At 39.2% G+C, this 12,646-nt stretch overlaps 1 protein-coding gene across 10 annotated transcripts in view; it reads left to right on the forward strand.

The window, feature by feature from the left end:
* SLCO1C1 (solute carrier organic anion transporter family member 1C1) overlaps positions 1-12,646 on the forward strand; it is a 56,533-nt gene that overhangs the window by 21,385 nt on the left and 22,502 nt on the right. For 9 of the 10 annotated variants that reach the window (XM_033430269.2, XM_033430266.2, XM_033430268.2 and 6 more), the window contains exons 5-8: positions 4,832-4,956; positions 8,576-8,722; positions 10,268-10,366; positions 12,224-12,469. In XM_033430269.2, coding sequence (XP_033286160.1) covers positions 4,832-4,956; positions 8,576-8,722; positions 10,268-10,366; positions 12,224-12,469 — 617 coding nt within the window. The remainder of the gene's footprint in view (positions 1-4,831; positions 4,957-8,575; positions 8,723-10,267; positions 10,367-12,223; positions 12,470-12,646) is intronic. The other variant, XM_049693838.1, reaches the window with a different exon arrangement.

Genomic DNA, 12,646 nt, shown 5'->3' on the forward strand with positions numbered 1-12,646 from the left:
GAGAAAGTAATAAATTATGTGGTAAATGTCAAATGAGTGTCAAAGGGGTAATAAATGAATACTACAGACAGTATGCTGGATCATGGTACAAATTGACTGGCAGATCATTGACTTAGGGATACATGACCAACTGAAATAACTATACGATGTTCAAATATTATCTCATAGAACTTTCTCAGTGGAAGTGGGGGTGCTTGTATTCTTTAACCCTGAAGTTTACTGTTGATACTTTTGTTAGTTCTTGCATACAACTTTAGTATTTCCAAAGATTTTGTCGTATCATTTCACCTTTACAACAACCTGTGAGGCAGGAGAGCATATTTTATCTTTTTTAAATTTTAGAGCTAAGGACCATGACATAGAGAGTCTGGTGACCTTCTCGGGGTTAGGTGTCTTCTAATTATAGAACTGGATTCTTAAAACCAGCATTAGGACTTCTTCACACATATATATGTTGCTTCTCCTCTGTGGTCGCCCATTGTCTACTGAGCCAAGTGACTACCAAGAGGTTTTAAAGCAAGAGAATGTTTTAGGAAATTATATATCAAGTAATTCTTTGATGACTGTCCACTCTAGACCATCATACCATGACATTTGAGATCTGGAGAGACTTAGAAATGATCTGGTCCAAACTTTTTCTTGGATTCCCAGGTCACTTATATAATTTGATTTTGATTTCTGTGTCCAATCTGTAAAGATCACAGAATCCTCTATGTGGGATCTTTCCTACCTATTTGGGTGGTTTCTCTGGCCCCTTTGTCTTTACATGAAGAGGGATCTGTGGCTTCAAGACTTCTGCCTACTCTTTGGACACCTATCTGGCCTCCTTTCCACAGGGCAGAAGTTTCCTTAGATCACTGAGGTTATGCAAAGGTGTTATATGTGGCCAGTGGGTAAGGAGGAGACAAAGGAGAAGGCTGAGGAAAAGGGTCTCCAGTCCACCTAACTCCTGACTGATCCATAGCTGTGTTATCTGTTCTAGTCATTGAACTTCCATGCAACAGTTCGCTCAGAGTGGGGGAAAAGAGTTCCACTACTAAAAATATTAAAATTTCAAAGTAGGTTCAGAGGCTAGATAAATCCTTGACCCTTGACCTAACTCATTCTGCAGTGCATCAGTAGCTCTTCTACATGAATTTGGCCATGTCATCTAACCTTCCTAGGCCTCAGTTTATAATACCTTAAAATAGGTATTACAGGTATTAAAAATAATACTTAGCTTGTAATGTTGTTGCAAATATTAAATGGAATGACACAGGTAAAATGCTTACCAAGTTTCCTGACATAACTAGGAGTTGTGTCATTCTTGTTGTGTGTTGTTTTCAACCCTCCTCAGATAATCAAGCCAGCTGGTTTTAACCAGAGATAGCAATGAGTTGTCTCAAAGGTGTTGCATTGAGATTAATAATAGTGTTACTTCAAGTTGATGACAAATATAACGTACTAATACAAGAAAACCAGAAGGAGAAGTATAGCTAAGAGAAGCCAGACAGGCTAGTGCTGAAAAAGGGTGCCAAACAAACACAGATTCTTATCAACCACCTTTTATATGTTGAAAGATATATTTGTTCATTTATTATTTAGTGTCTGCCATTTGTCTGGTACTGTGCCAGGAAATGGGGAAAAAACAAAATGAAATAAAACCAAAAAAAACCCCATACACAGTTCTTTCCTTCATGAAGTTTGCTGTCTACTGAGGATTACTACAATAACTTCTTTCCAACCTTTCACAGCATTAGTCACTAACTGGGTACTTATCCAAAATGTAATTTTTGTTCTGTCAGTGAGGAGTGTACTCTGTCTGCCTAGCAGACATACCCTCAATGTGCAACTAAACATAATATTAATTATAGATATCAATTATTGAGGGACTACCCCCAACAGACTGTGTTCAGCCTTATGTGTGTTAGTTCATCTAACTCATGAATTTTTTTTAACATCTTTATTGGAGTATAATTGCTTTACAATGGTGTGTTAGTTTCTGCTTTATAACAAAGTGAATCAGTTATACATATACATATGTCCCCATCTCTCTTCCCTCTTGCATCTCCCTCCCTCCCACCCTCCCTATCCCACCCCTCTAGGTGGTCACAAAGCACTGAGCTGATCTCCCTGTGCTACGCGGCTGCTTCCCACTACCTATCTATTTTACGCATCTAACTCATGAATTTAATAAATATGTATTGATCATTGTTCTAGGTAACGGAGATAGAATAGTGACAAAAATCTCTGCTCTCACGGATCTTACTAGGAAGAGATAGATAATAAATAAACAGACAAATAATGAGATATGCCAGAAATGTTAAGTGCTACAGAGAAAAATAACCCAGGGAGACACATAAGAGTGTGCAGAGCGTTGCAGGTTAAAGTAGGGTTTTCAGGGGATGGCTCACTGAGATGGTGACCTTTGTGAAGGGCTGAAAGAGATGAGGAGACAGCCATACAGACATCTGGGGAAGAAGATTCCAGGCTAAATGAACAGTGAATGGGACATTCCTGCAGGAGGAGGGAGTCAGGCATGTGGTCTACTGCAGGGATGAGCAAGGGGACAGTGTGAGGGGGTACAGAGGAGACGGCAAGGTTGTATCTCAAACTCTGATGGACACTGGAATCACCGGAGGCTCTTGGTAAAATGTAGATTCTGATTCAGTAGCTCTGGGGTTGTACAAATTAGCATGTACAAATCTCAGCCTGTTGCTCAGATATAAAAGAAATATATTTTTCCCCCAAACTCAACTTGATTTCTGCGTTCAGCCCCTTTTCATCAGAATGGCAAAAACGTAATCTCAGTCAATTTGTCCCTAACCTCTATCCATGTTCCCAGGGGTTGCTTACATTGCAGCGAGCTTTACATGATAGTAAAGGAGAAGACTGTGGGAGGGGAGGTCTTGGTGTTATCAGTAGTCCTCTGTCAGCTGACGCTGCTGGTCTGCAGACCACACCTCGGGTAGTAAGGACACAGATCACTGCAAAGACTTTACCTCCTCAGCATGGGATGGGAAGACAGAGGAGAGTTTTGAGCAGAATGGCACAATCTGACTTTTTTTTACGGTACGCCGGCCTCTCACTGTTGTGGCGTCTCCCGTTGCGGAGCACAGGCTCCGGACGCGCAGGCTCAGCGGCCGTGGCTCACGGGCCCAGCCGCTCCGCGGCATGTGGGATCTTCCCGGACCGGGGCACGAACCCGTGTCCCCTGCATCGGCAGGCGGACTCTCAACCACTGCGCCACCAGGGAAGCCCCCTGACATATTTTTAAAGGGACACAGTGACTACAGATTGGGAAAATAACTCCGGAGGGGCACATGTGAAAGCAGAGAGACTATTTAGGAGGCTACTGTAGAACTTCACGCATATTGTCAGTCGGGGTTGGAAGCCAGGTCAGAACTAATATCCCTGATTTAAAATCATTTATCCCATTGGTCCCCTGTTCAACTGTTTGTCTCATCCAATAGAACCTAGATAGGCACAGACCATATCTATAATCCCCATTTTACAACTAAGGAAAACGAAATTTGGAAAGGTTAATTGATTTTTCTCAGTGTCATAGACAGTAATTAGTGACACAGGCGGCACTTACATAAAATTCTATTTATTCAAAATCTAAATAATTATGCGTGCAGCAGTTGCCTTTTGATAGATTAAACTGAAAGCTCAAGTAATTAAAAATTTTCAAAATACTACATAATTGCTATCGACAGTCATCTTAAAGAGTCTTTAGGCATTATAATAGTCTCTGGTATCTCTGGAATTATATTAAAGAAAGAAAATTATATTTACCATGATTTTAATACTAAATGCTCTCCTCTGTAGCTAGAAATTAAAAAACAGTTATCCTCATTAAGTGGTTCTTAACCAATTTTGGTCAAGGACCCATTTGATAAAAGTGACAAAAACTATGAACCTCTTCCCTTAAATACTCACATACATACAAAAATGTTCTTACTTTTCCAGTGGGGTTCATAGACCCATTGAGGTGTAGGTTATGCAACACTGATAATAAGGTAACTGACTTATCAATCTGAATATATTAGTAACTCAATACATCTTGTCCCTATCATGCTGGATAGGTTTTTACTATTGATATTTCAAACATCACTATGATTATTAGCCTTTAGTCACATAGTGCCTGAGCAAAATGAGAATCAAGGTGATGTGATGTCCTTCTATCAAGTACCTCTACTCTGAAGGGTGCATGTAGGGCAAAGAAATTGGCTCCTCAAGGATAATTTGAGAGGGAGTATGGCACTGGGGGGCCGTAGATAGAATGATCGCAACCCTACCATTCGGCACTGGCTCTTCAATCCAGCTGCTATGGTAACCTTATAAACAGAGGAAAGGGTGAAATTAGAAATAACTTAGAGCCAGATTAATAAACTGAAGAGGAAAAGGATACCATCTAGAAAAATGGTTCAAAAAGCCCATGTATCATTATCAGTTCTCTAGAAACCACATTTCAGGTGTTCTACTCCATTTACAACTCTAAGTACAGTGTGCCAATGGCCATGATTGTTAAATTATTGCTTTTAGAGATAATCATGATTTTATGAAAGGTTGGATATTTTTTCACCAATCGAGTAGGTGATTACAGTCATTATTTCATATTAAAATGAGCCTCTCTAAATCATTCTTTTATTTTCTTCCATGACACTGGGTAATTGGTTCAGATATGGTGTAATATCTGTGAACTAAATGCTGGTTTGGTTTAGTGATTCAGATTCTGCAAGAGCTATAAACTCAACCAGGTCCCCTAATGAGTCAAGTAGTACACATATAATATTTTTAGCATGATGTTAAATGAGCTCGTAGTAAAGAAAATGCTTTTTTTATACAGGTACAGATATGAACGGTATTCTCCCTTCTCCAATTCCACTTTCAGCATCTCTCCATGTTTCCTGGGGTCAAACAGCCCATTACCAATCTCAGTTATGGAAAAATCACAATCCAAAATAAATAATGGTAAGATCATTATTTTTTACTTGACTAAACAAGCTCTTTTGAAAGACGTTATAGCTGCTTTAATATGAACAAAAAGTATCTATGTGATTTTTTGCTGTCAAAAGCTTTACTACTTAAGTTGAGATATTATAGTGCCATAAAAATTCCTAGAATATAAAGCAGAGATGAGATCCTAAGAAAATATGCAGACAATCAAATATTATGGAAAGATGGGGGCATTAACTGCTGGTGGCTGAGCAAAGCTTCCAGTAGTTCCAAACAAGGCAAGCTGTGAAACAGGGTAAAACTAGTTTAGCATGTACAAATCTCAGCCCGTTGCTCAGATATAAAAGAAATAATATTTTTCCCCCAAACTCAACTTGATTTCTGCGTTCAGCCCCTTTTCATCAGAACAGCAAAAACGTAATCTCAGTCAATTTGTCCCTGACCTCTATCCATGTTCCCAGGGGTTGCTTACATTGCAGGGAGCTTTACATGATAGTAAAGGAGAAGATTGTGGGAGGGGAGGTCTTGGTGTTATCAGTAGTCCTCTGTCAGCCTAAATATCTAAAATCCCTCTGGCCACAGTGTTTGTTCATACATGTCATCTTGGGGTCATCTTATGTCCATGTTCATGTCCTTTTTAGCACAGTGGCTCTCTCTGATGCAAAAGTGACCATCATGGAAACATGGAAATAATTCTGCTTTCCACACAAGAGAGGATTTGGGGAATTTCGTTAGCATATCCAGAATTCCACACGGCTGACCCATACTGCAAAGCAAGGCTATGTGTGGGCCACCCTTGGGAGCATGGGAACCATCTCTTCTGTGTTACTCTAGGCATTGGAAACCCTGTGAAGAGGCAGGGGCAGGGATGCCTAGCTATACTGTGCAGCCATCTCATCTTCAGGATCTTGCTACCTCCCTGAGTTCTTCCTGGCCACAGTGGCACAGGTTCTCTTCACTCATGGAGTCCATGACTCTACCCACAGGTGTCTGCTATGTCTCTGGGGTGCTGCACTGGCAGGTGCTCAAATCCTCTCTCCATAGCCTTTTAGCATAAATATGCTCAACACCTCCTCCCCGCCACCCTCATCTTACTCCCCACCCCTAGGCTGGGGAATCCACTTCTACAGAGGCAGTGTGGAAGTCCTTCTTTATATACCTGCTACTCATCTAAATCTTTTATCTACACCATAAAACCTTTTCACTCCCCTAACATCCTCATTAATGCTTCCTTCCGAGATGTCCTTTTCCTGGTCAATGAACCTGAGAAGTCTGGCTGTTTGAATGAAGGGAAGGGCCAAAAGATTAAAAGAAATATTGAAATATGAGGGGTGAAAATGGGGTGATCATAAACATGTAAACAAATGTACCCTGTCATGCTATATGAAAAGAAAGCATTCTAGAAGAAAAAGCAAATGTGAAAGAAGGTAACAGGTAAATTCAGGAGGGCATATAAAAATCAATGGATGAGAACAGAGGGCTTGTTTATATAAGAATATAATGGACAGTAAGTTTAATTCAGGTCCATATAAAGAGGCAAGGAGATGAGCTGAAGAATTTGGACTTTCACCTGACACAATGTAGAGTCACTGAAGATATTTTATTTTGTTCTTGGTTCTGACAGTCAGGGGACAGACATGGTATAAATGACAATACAACTAGTTAGGAAGTACTTAAGCCTTTAATGTTAAAAAGAGAGGCATAGGGTTTAGGGCGGGGAATGAAAATTTTTTAATGTAAAGAGACGAGTTATTAGGCAGGTCCAGAGTCTCAGGCTCACAACTCATCCTTTTCTTTCCTTTAGATGAGATCCTGCTCCCTTAAAGTCATAGATTTATGTGGATATTAGACATAGTGGACACAAGGCTTATCCTAAAGGGGTTAGTGGGGTAAATAGAGGACTCTTCTCAAAAATGCTTTGCGCACAAACCCCATTTCACCCAAATACTCTAGAACAGAGCTCTCCACGGGAACTTCTGTGATGATGGAAATGTTCTGTATCTATACTGTCCAGTACAATAGCTATTAGTTGCACGAGACTACTGAGTACTTGAAATATAGCCAGTGTGACTGAGAAATGGAATTTTAATTTCATGTAATTTTTATTAATTTAAATTTCAATAGCCACATGTGGCTTGTAGTCGCTGTACTGGAATGCACAAAGCTAAGGTGTCTACACTTATCTACAAGAATCCTCTACCAACAAGGATAGAACCCCACAAATGTCAGGGCTGGAACTGACATTGGAATCAATTTTTTTTTTTTTTTTTTTTTTTTTTTTTTTGCGGTACGCAGGCCTCTCACTGTTGAGGCCTCTCCCGTTGTGGAGCACAGGCTCCGGACACGCAGGCTCAGCGGCCATGGCTCACGGACCCAGCCGCTCCGCGGCATGTGAGATCTTCCCAGACCGGGGCACGAACCTGTGTCCCCTGCATCGGCGGGCGGACTCTCAACCACTGCGCCACCAGGGGAGCCCTGGAATCAATTTTTAAAAAGGAGTCCCCATTATATTTTGGGGAGTGGAATAGAAATCCAGAGAAGATAAGTGAAAAATCCCTGGTCACTTGGCTACATTTCTAGAAGAGGCAGAATCAGAACTAAAAGCAACATGACTACATAGTAATCTTTTCTGTCAGAGTCTGACTCACCTGTACAAAAGCTCTCATCCCAGTTCTTCATAACCCATACTTTACCTTCAAAAATCACTTTCAAGGTTACTAGAGGAGAAGATATCTCCTGCCTCATAGGATTATTAGCAGAATTCAATTTGAAAATGTCTGCAAACCACTTAGCCCAGTGCCTTGCTTTCCACACAAGAGAGGATTTGGGGAATTTCGTTAGCATGTCCAGAATTCCACATGGCTGACCCAGAAGTGGTGATTTCTTTATAGGTGGTTAATATTATTGCTTTTTTTAAAGTCACCAAACTCTTCAAAGTATATTTAATTTATTATATGGGAGTAATTATTCTACTTCACATGTTCATATTAAGACATGACTTTTATGAAAGCATTTTAAAATTGTTAGCTTTGAATTTCCCTCTAAAAATACTGTCAAAAGGTTCTTTTTGTTGGAATAGTTATACAACTGAGGCATATAAGGTTTTAACTTTTTATATGAATTTGTTTCTGAAACGTGAGCCCTTAACATGGCCATTCACTATCAAACAATTATAACTGTAGGCAATGATGTTCAAATTTGAAGTATCAACCACATAAAATTTTGAATTTCAGATAAAACTTGTTCAGCAATAAAATTACAAGTGATTTCTGTTGCAAAATAGAAAAGTTTGAAGATTAAGGTGAGAAAAGCCTTGTTCAAATTTTTGTATTTTGTCCCAGACAGGATACTGAATGTTACTGGAGTGTAGAAATTCAAAGAATTCATTATAAATATGAAATAAAAAGAAAGAAAATAAGAAATAAGGGGACAGGAACAAGAAGCAATAGATTTCCTTGTTCTCTGGGGGATTTACACTGCCTAAAATATCTTGCTCAAACTCCTATCAAATTAGGTTTATGGCAAATTTCACTTCTGCATTCTAATGCAACTTTAGGACAACTTGTAGACATGCTGAATAAATGTTTAACTTCGATAGTGATCGAATTTCAACCTCATTTGCTTTCCTTTCAAGAATGTGAAATTGATGCCGGCTCCTCCATGTGGGCTTATGTCTTCCTGGGGAACCTTCTTCGTGGCATTGGAGAAACTCCCATTCAGCCTCTAGGCATCGCCTACCTTGATGATTTTGCTAATGAGGACAATGCGGCTTTCTATATTGGTAATGTCCACCTCATTCATCTTCTTGGGATACAGGGTACCTGGTTTTCTCAACTTCATTCTCAACTAAATAGGGTGTGGAAGGTTTTATACTTCATATCCAACTCCTTTATTCAGTTCGCATTTTTCTGAAGTCCACACTGAGGATTTGGATAGCGAAGGAACTTCAGTTAGAAGGACCTATTGCATTAGGGAAAGAATATCAGATTAAAAGTAAATATCTGTGAGCTCAGCTGCTGTGATATATGACTTGTGCAAGTATCTTCATGGATACAGAAGAAGGACAAGAGCAAGGCCTGAGCCAACCATACATCTGGACAGGCCCCAGCAGATAAACCAGCAGCTAAAATCACAAAACCCAAAATACAGCAAACTCCAAAGGTAAACGAATGGAAGCAGTATTTATCGAGTGCCTCTTATGTCTCGGAAGCTAAATTTGTTCTGTTTCATACATTAGTCTTGATTTTGGGGGTTCTGACCTTTTGAGAGTCTCACCCTCAGAGACAGAAGGAAGATTTAAATTCATTGAGGGGGCTGTAGGTAGGTCCATGGTATGGTTCTGCCCTGGCTACTCACACAGAACTCCAGAGGTCTCTGATGATAGCCAAGCATGCTGTAGTTAAAATCAGGGCACCAGTTCTAATGGAAAACTGTAGCATAGATTAGGACCTAGAATTGGAACAGAAGCTCCATGGCACATGCTAGGCAATTACTCTGGGGACCAGAGGAAAGATTGCAGCCAAGAGATGCACACAGGCGTCAGGGTGTCCCCGTCCTGTCCAGGAGCTCAGAGCCTGCTTACTCTGCTTTGCCCTCTCTTCTATTCTGAAAAGGATCTGGTAACTGCTATTTACTCCTCCAGTTAATTTAAATCACTCTCCCAGGGATATGTGTGTAAGCTCAGTGATGAAATGAAAGGCAGATGGGAGATATTTTTCAAGGAAGAGCAATCTTTCTGGTTACTAGAAATGGTGTCATTTGGGAGATCTGCTCCACCTGCCTGTTAAAGCTGCCCAGGTGGGTCATGAGCGTTCCAGAGGACACCTCTCCCCTCTCCCAAGTCTAGCTCCTTTGCTGGCTGCATAGTTACTGCACTTGCAGATGGTCCCCCAGAAGCTCTGAATGCAAGCACATTTCATTAACATGGAAGAAATCAATTTTAACGTCAAAACAAGTTTTATGTTTAACTGACCATAAAAGGTTTTTGAAAGACTGTCAAAATAGTATAATTCTGATTTTTATCACTAGGGGGAATCTAATCCTAGGGAGTAAAATTTGCTCCATTTGGGGAAATTAACTTCTTCAGAGTCTTAGTGTTACTTTCTTACTAAGAGATAATTAATGCCTTAAAAACGTTCATCCTTCTTCCAACACTGAGGAGGACTTGGTTTCCGATTCAATGAGGCTGAAAAATTGACAAATCAAGCACACTTAAGGGAAGAGTTGAGGAAACATTTTCAGTGACTAACTGAATCTTATGCACATTTCTTGTTTAAAAATTACAAGAGCAAAGAAATTGCTTTTTTTTTTTTTTTTTTTGGTGCAGGGTGTGTGCAGACGGTTGCAATTATAGGACCAATCTTTGGCTTCCTGTTAGGCTCATTATGTGCCAAACTGTATGTTGACATTGGCTTTGTAAATCTAGGTAAGGGAGTTTATTTCTACTTATTCATTTACTTTATTTAGTTACTGTAATTTTTTAATAGGAATAGTATAGAAAATATCAAGTTGCCTTTTTATAAAATGACAGGATGGTAGTCTTTCAAAAAGTGGAAATAATCCATGGAAAACTTATTACTGATACAATCATCACACATGATTGTATGTGTATGGAATATGAAAAATAGGTGGTGATTAGAACCGGATGACCCATAGTTTGTTATTCGGATGTATTAGTTTCCACTTCTGGTCTCCCAGTTCAAAGGCATTCCAGCTTAGTTAAGACTAACAACTGTGGTTACTTGTTGGCTCTTGTTGGTTTCAGGTGAATCAACATTTACTGCAGTCGCATCAATTGATAACATATTTCTGGACTTGTCAGAAAGGCCAAAGATTGAAAGTCTTCTGGCAACTAAAATTTCCTTGTTTAATGTACGAGTATTTTTTAGTAGAAGGCATATTATAGTGAGACTAACTTTCCTTCTGGGCGAATGCTTGTGGAGGGAATAAATGGAGGCCTCATCTTTCCATAGTTATTAATTTGTTTCTTTCCTTATATAAGATGTAGTCCCTTGACATAGATAAAATTCATCTGGTTTTTTTAAAGACACCCTAGAAAGCAGTTAAAAAACAAGAAAACAAGTTTCATTTTTATAAATTCTGGAATTGCATTGTCATTAGTGTGTATTATAAATGATTATCGTGTGTTAAAAAAGAATGCAAAACTCTTGGGCTAGTTGTTCTTTTTTAATCAAATAAGCTGGAATACACATTCCAAAAATTTTATTTATTCATTATTACTACCAAATTTATTTCACATCTACTCTATCTCAAGTGATGTTCTACCGCAGCGAACAAGATATTGGGCTGGCCAAAAAGTTCGCTCGGCTTTTTCTGTAAGATGTTATGGAAAAACCAGAGTGAACTTTTTGGCCGACCTAATAGTTGCGTTCCTTTACTTCATGAAGTTTAAAATCTGGTCGTGGAGACTGATATACATAAGAAAGTGTTGGTGTGATGAGTGGTACAGAGAAAAATTGTGAAAGGGAAGCAATGCACATGCAGTGGTAAACTAGTTAAAACACTGTAGTGAGTATAACGTAGTACCAATTGAGCCTAGTTGTCAAAGGATTCTCATAGAATGTTGTAGAGGTAGAGTATAATAATATGTTTCATAGGTTCTTATATAGAAAAAAAAAACTTGATTTGGTTAAAAAACTTTGTCAATGCTTACCTTTTAGTCAAATAAGAAATAGTATCAAAAATAAAATTTTATGATGATTAGATATTGATGTTTTAATTACATATACAAATCTTGCTTTGGACGTAGAATAGCTCTGAAGTAGTCTCAATCATCATTTAATAAATAACATTCTGAGTGGCTCAGACTAGATTTGGGCCAGAGGGCATAGGGCGTAACTTTTTCTTCCAGTAAAGTCTTAGACAAACATTCAATATGTAAATCAGATGAAAGTGGTACTCATGTGGGGTAGCTGGCAGAAGGTTTGAAGCCCTCATAATTCTTTCTCACATGTTGCTTTTTTCCTGTCATGGGTCCAGACAGAAGCCCAGAGCAGAGTGAGACCCCTTCCAGTATGCAGACTCTATACTTTTAATCAAAGAAACAAAAGGAGAAATAATCATGCTCTGAAAACACCCTCTTTCCTTCAAAAAGCAAGATAACAATAATGTTCAGATTAGAAAAGGTTATCATGTATGAATTATTAGGTATTTTTATGATGTGATAGAGGTAACATTTGGATGTTTTTTTTTAAAAAAAGAGGACCCTTCAACACACTAGCTTTGCTGTATATGCTCTTTGGCCACCCTCTCTCTTCTTCAGATCATATAACCATCACCCCAAAGGATCCACAGTGGGTGGGCGCCTGGTGGCTTGGCTATCTAATAGCAGGAAGCATAAGTCTGCTGGCAGCTGTGCCTTTCTGGTATTTACCAAAGAGTCTACCAAGACCCCGGAGCAGAGAGGATTCCAATTCCTCCTCTGAGAAATCGAAGTTTATTACGGATGGTCACACAGACTACCAAACACCTCTTGGAGAAAAAGCAAAACTCATGGAAATGGCAAGAGGTGAGCCAGATTCTCCTTGATTTTGAAACATTTTCCATTTTCCTGTTGAAACTTTATAGGCGATCTATAAATAATACCCCTCTCTCCACTTCATGTGTTCAGAAAAAACTGAGAAACTGTACAGGAAGCAGAGATGAAGATTATTAAAAAGTCAGCTTTATTACTGGGAAACTGATT

The sequence above is a fragment of the Orcinus orca genome, chromosome 11 (assembly GCF_937001465.1).
Source record: "Orcinus orca chromosome 11, mOrcOrc1.1, whole genome shotgun sequence".
NCBI lineage: Eukaryota > Metazoa > Chordata > Mammalia > Artiodactyla > Delphinidae > Orcinus > Orcinus orca.